This window comes from Camellia sinensis, chromosome 2 (assembly GCF_055761805.1).
Source record: "Camellia sinensis isolate YWXY chromosome 2, ASM5576180v1, whole genome shotgun sequence".
Lineage (NCBI taxonomy): Eukaryota > Viridiplantae > Streptophyta > Magnoliopsida > Ericales > Theaceae > Camellia > Camellia sinensis.
This window is the reverse complement of record NC_138962.1, coordinates 123,039,217-123,044,981: the sequence shown is the minus strand read 5'-3', so window position 1 is coordinate 123,044,981 and position 5,765 is coordinate 123,039,217. Positions and strand designations below refer to the sequence as shown.

Below are 5,765 nucleotides of genomic sequence, written 5' to 3'. Positions count from 1 at the left end.
TGTTCTATCTTCATTGGCCCATGTCTGTGACGCGCTTGTAAGCCGTCTTTCATCCGTCTGCGCCGTCTGACGCACGCGTTCCTCCAGGCGCAATAAATGCCGTGTTTTGCAGCCGTTTCAAGTTTTTGATAAAACTTTACTTTTGTACTTCGTTTCTTTACTTTTGCACTTGATTTTCTGGCTTTCTCTCTCTCTTGAACTTTCCCAAATCCGCCATTATTCTAGCTTCAAGCTCTGCATCCGTCCTCATTCTTCCATTTCAGCGGGGGTTTCGCCGTTCTGTCGTGTCTGTAACTGTTGCCTTATCTCGACGACTTTCATTCCGGCTTCATTTGTTCTGGTAAGCCTCTGTTCCTTTTACTCCCAATTTCTTCTATGTGCTTTCGTTTACTTATTGCCATTATTGCTCTGTTCAAACCTTTGATTCTCTGAACTATTCATCTGGATGTATCTATCCCATGATTTCACTTATATTTTGAACACTTGCATTGTTTCAATACTTTTCTTGCCACTGTTCTTGACCTTTTACTTCTGTATTTCTTTCGCTTCTGAGAACCATACCTCTGTTCTTTGATTCTGAAACATCGTTCTTTGTTTCTTGTTTTCCAGATTTCTGCCTTTAATTTTTGCTTTCAATCTTTGCCTTCATAGATTTAGGTTTGGGTTTTGTCTATAGAACCTTTAATTTTTAGGGAAAACGGAAACAATCCTTATCAGTATATACCTAGGGTTTTCGTCGAGGTCCCGATAACCCCTTAGGAGCACCTTCTTTGTGAAACCTAGCCTTCTGTCTTTAGGCCGACGTTATGGGTATGTGGAGACATAGGATTAATACCTCGACCAAACTTGAGTACTTTAGGCAGGAGTTCTCCGTCCCTGCCGATGTCCACCTGAAACTGGCTGGGGATGGTGACTCCATCATGCCTAACGAAAATATCATGCCTCTCCCTATTGTAGCTTTTACTGAGTGTGGACTCCGGCTTCCACTTAACATTCTTTTTCGCGAGATTCTGCATTATTATAAGTTGAACCCCATACAACTTGCCATAAACTCTTATCGAGTGATTTTTGGTATTATCGCCTTAGCCAGACAAGAAAACATTAGAATCACCCTAGCCGACATACAGTATTGTTACACCATGTGCCCCCTTAGCCTGAAGGAAAAAGGTTACGTCTACTACCTCAAGCCGAGGTCCACTGAGTTCAAAATCGTAGCCGACCTCCCAGACTCCAACAAGGAGGCTGGAGATGACTACTTCATTGTCTCTGGAAATTGGGAATTTGCCACAGACGAAGATGTCCATCTATACCCTCTTCCTCGAACGGTTAAAGAGGGCAAGGGTAAGAGCCCAGTGTTATTTACTTAGTTGTTTCTTTTCAAGTCTTCAATATTTTATCTGTTTCTAATGTCTGTTTCTTCTTGCAGACGTTCGCAAGCTAGCGAAAGACGTTCGCAAGCTAGCGAAAGTCTTTCGCCAATCTTACGTTCCTAGCAAGGACCTGAAAAGGCTCCTGGACTTGCCTGTCCACAAAAGGAAAGCACCTCTTCTTCTGAACTTTATTCCTACGTACAAATCCACTCTGCCCAACATCCTAAGGAAGAAGAAGAAGAGTCTTTCTCCACCTTCTGCCACAACTCTTCCCACTGCTTCCACATCACGAGCAGACCAAGGATCCACTTCTGACCCAGCTGATCTGCCATCTACTTCAGCCCCATACTTAATCCCAATACCAGAAAGAAAACATCGGCGACGACTTGTCAAGACTGCTAAGATGGGTCGCCCGAAGCCTGTTGCTGTTGATCTCTTAGCCGACCTACCGGCCGACGTTGATGCTGTTCCAGCTCAGTCCATGCCCCCACCAAAGCCAAAAAGAATCAAAAAGGCTCAGCCCAAGGCCAAAGCTACTGAGGTTGAGGCTAAGGATGCTCTGCCCATCTCACAATTGGCTGAGAGTAAAAAAAGTGCTTCTGCTTCTGCCAAGAGGTCTGCGGAGGCCCAGCCATTAGAGTCCACTCAATCAAAGAAGCCAAGGTCATCGTCTGCGATGACCTCGGGTTCTAAAATACCAAGAGTCCCCTGGGTGCCTGAAATCACCCTGGAGGATAAGCCTGTTCTAGCTTCTGACAGTGCCGAAGACATCAACGTCGGCGTGGCACTCAGTACTGCTGTTCTCCTTCCTGGTGATCTTGAGCGAAATGCCAAGATGAGCGAGTACGAGAACTACGCCCTCATGCTCCAACGTTCTGTACAAGTAAGTTCCTCCATTTGGTAACTTGTCTTTTTGTCCCTTTTTTTTTTTATACTTGTAAGGTTTGTGTAATAATTTTTCCCTTGGGTTCTTTCAGGCCATTCAACATGCCCATTCTCTCTCCATGCAAGCTTTTGAAACAAGGGAGAAGTTGGCCGATATGAGGCGGGAGGTTTCTGCCCTGAAAAAGGAAAACAAAACTGTTCTGACAAAGATGAAGAAGCTGGAAGATCAAGCCGAGGCTGCCACTAAGGCCCAACAGATGGCCGAAGAAAAAACGGAGTCTGCTGAGGCTATCAGAAAGGTTGCCGAGGCCGAGAAAAAAGAGGCCGTGGTCAAAAAGTCCCAAGCCGAAAAAGAGCTTCAGAAGGCTCTGGCCACCAAAAAAGCCGAACTCAAGGAAGCTGATGAGAAGGCTTACGCCCAGGGCATGGCCGACGTTACTGAGGAATATAAACTTCAAGTCAGGTAGGCATGCAACAGGGGCTTCTCCCTTGGTTGGATGGCCCTTGCCAAGAAGCTTAACATTCCTGACGATTCGCCACTGCGTAAAGCCGACGCTATTCCTCTGCCGTTCCCCGCACCTCCTCCATCAAGTCAACCTGAAGGAGAATCTGAATCTGAGGATGAAGATGGAGGTGAGGACGAGGATGAGGCTGAAACCTTGGTGAGGAAACCCAGGGAGGCTGTTGGGGCTAAGTCCCCTTCTCTGAATGAGCAGGTCTTGGACCTGACTCAAGATGAAGATGGTGATGCAGTTGCCAAGGAAGCTACCCCGGAGCAGGGTTCGTCCGACGTCCCTCAGGTCAACAAGAGTATTAACGAAACTCTTGCCGAGATTGATGCCGAAATTGCTGTAGATAAGGAAGCCGAGGTATCTCTTCAGGAGACTTCTGAGGTTCAGATCCAGCCAGATGCTGATGTTGAAAAGTCTTAGCTTTCATGTCTTTTCTTTTGCACCCTTGTACTTTGTTTTATTTTTTGGACAATGTAAGCTTCCTTTTATGGCCGATGTGCCTTTCTTTGTTACTTCGAAACAATTTACTTCTGGTAGGCCGTAGTGCCTTCTTTTGTACACAACTGCAAGTTTTTCTATGGATGCTTTAATCTTTTAATTTCTCTTGATTTGCTTCTGTATAGTTCTATACTTAGAATATTTTATATGCCTTTCATACTTTGCCATCTTTGTGCAATCTTCTCGGGGTTATATACCTCGGGTATAATAACGACAAAACTTTTACTTCGGCAAGATACTGACCTGCAAACTTTTCATAAATTTTAACAAGTATGAAACATATACTACTCGATGTTTAACTTTTGCAAACTTTTTTCTCAAGTTTCAACAAGTATTTAAATAGTGATCTCGGTCTAACCTACTTGTAAATTGCTACAAATTTCAACAAGTGTTAACATATACTGTAAATTTTTCTCAAGTTATAACAATGATCTACTTGTAAATTACTACAAATTTCAACAAATGTTTAAACAATATACTTAGCTTTTACCTCAACCTGTAAATTGCTGCAAATTTCAACAGATGATCATATGTCGGCTTAACATTATCTTGTAAATTGTTACAAATTTCAACAAGTGTTAAGCATCTTCTTTGGTTGGATCAACTTGTAGATTGCTATAAGTGTGCAAACTATAACCTCGGCTTCACTTCGACTTGTAAATTGCTACAAATTTCAACAGGTGAAGAGAAGCAGTAATCTCGGCTTAACTTCAACTTGTAAATTGCTACAAATTTCAACAAGTGAAGATAAACAGTAATCTCGGCTTAACTTCAACTTATAAATTGCTACAAATTTCAACAAGTGAAGATAAGGAATCAGCTTAACTCCAACTTGTAAATTGCTACAAATTTCAACAAGTGAAGATAAGGAATCCACTTAATTCTAACTTGTAAATTGCTACAAATTTCAACAAGTGAATTAAGGAATCAGCTTAACTCCAACTTGTAAATTGCTACAAATTTCAACAAGTGAAGATAAGGAATCAGCTTAACTCCAACTTCTAAATTGCTACAAATTTCAACAAGTGAAGATAAGGAATCAGCTTAATTCCAACTTGTAAATTGCTACAAATTTCAACAAGTGAATTAAGGAATCAGCTTAATTCCAACTTGTAAATTGCTACAAATTTCAACAAGTGAATTAAGGAATAATCTTGGCTTAACTTCGACTTGTAAATTGCTACAAATTTCAACAAGTGAATTAAGTGTCTCTGTCTTCTCTCTGCCCCCAATGTGAACCTGAGTTCTACTTGGGTTCTCATTATTCATGTCTCCAAAAACACCAATACGTAACTTTATCAAATATATGTGTTTTAAGAAAAGGGAAAAGATTTTATTGATCACATCGGCCAAAAATACTGCACATCTAATGATAGAAGAATTTCAAATTATAAGTGTTCCAAGGTCTTGGCAGTGTTTTGCCCTCGTTATCTTCAAGCCGATAAGCTCCATTGCCTAATACTGAAGTAATTCTGTAGGGTCCTTCCCAGTTTGGGCCAAGCTTGCCCTCTCTGGGATCCTTTTTGTTGCCGACGAATTTTCTCAGGACTAGGTCGCCGACTTGAAAATCTCTTAGATTGACCTTCTTGTTGTAAGCTCTAGCAAGCTGTTGCTGGTATACTGCTAGCTGAATTGCAGCTTTTTCTCTTCGTTCTTCTAAAAGATCCAGATGTCGGGCTAAGAGTATGTCGTTGGTGCCATTCTCTACTCCTTGGGTCCTGATCCCTGGGATGCCGATCTCCAATGGGATGACAGCTTCTGTGCCATAAGCCATGGCAAAGGGGGATTCCCCTGTTGATCTTCTCGGCGTAGTCCGATATGCCCAAAGCACGTTGGGCAACTCGTCTACCCACTTTCCTTTTGCTGCCTGCAGCCTCTTCTTTATTTCATCCAAAATTACTTTGTTGGATGCTTCTGCTTGCCCATTACTTTGGGGAAAACTTGGTGTTGAAAAGTAATTCTTGATCTTGAATTTCGCACAAAAGTTCTTGATGAGTTTGCTGTCAAACTGTGTTCCGTTGTCGGCAACTATTGCTCTCGGAATCCCAAATCTGGTGATGATGTTTCTCCATATAAAGTTCTTGACGTCCATATCTCGGATTTTGGCAAGAGGTTCTGCCTCTATCCACTTTGTGAAGTAATCTATTGCCACAAGCAAGTATTTTCTCTGCCCAGTTGCCTGGGGAAGTTGCCCAACAAGATCCATGCCCCATTGGGCAAATGGCCAAGGGCTGGATACTGGGTTCAGGTCAGTAGCTGGCTGATGTATCAAAGGTGCAAACCTTTGGCATTGTTCACACTTCTTTACGTAGGCTTCAGCATCCTTTTGCATGTAGGGCCACCAATACCCCTGAGTAATGGCCCTGTGGGCTAATGATCTGCCCCCAGTATGGCTTCCACAAATTCCTTCGTGAATTTCATATAGGAAATCTTCAACCAGCAAAGGGTGTACGCACCTTAAAAGGGGTCCAGTGAAGCACCTTCTGTAAAGATGTCCATC

At 42.6% G+C, this 5,765-nt stretch overlaps 1 protein-coding gene across 1 annotated transcript; it reads left to right on the top strand.

Moving 5' to 3' along the window:
• Positions 1 to 806: 806 nt before the first annotated feature.
• Positions 807 to 2,804, top strand: LOC145819002 (uncharacterized). Its single transcript, XM_082912978.1, has 4 exons — positions 807 to 810; positions 1,427 to 1,847; positions 1,965 to 2,253; positions 2,348 to 2,804. Exons 1-4 carry the CDS (start codon positions 807 to 809, stop codon positions 2,720 to 2,722), a joined length of 1,089 nt encoding a protein of 362 aa, XP_082769104.1. The 3' UTR covers positions 2,723 to 2,804.
• Positions 2,805 to 5,765: the final 2,961 nt, after the last annotated feature.

Bases quoted from the DNA above. Each gene is read 5' to 3' on its own strand.
- LOC145819002 (XM_082912978.1), top strand. The intron at 1,848-1,964 runs GTCCATGCCCCC...GAGTAAAAAAAG, and splicing joins GTTGATGCTGTTCCAGCTCA to TGCTTCTGCTTCTGCCAAGA. The intron at 2,254-2,347 runs GTAAGTTCCTCC...GGGTTCTTTCAG, and splicing joins TGCTCCAACGTTCTGTACAA to GCCATTCAACATGCCCATTC.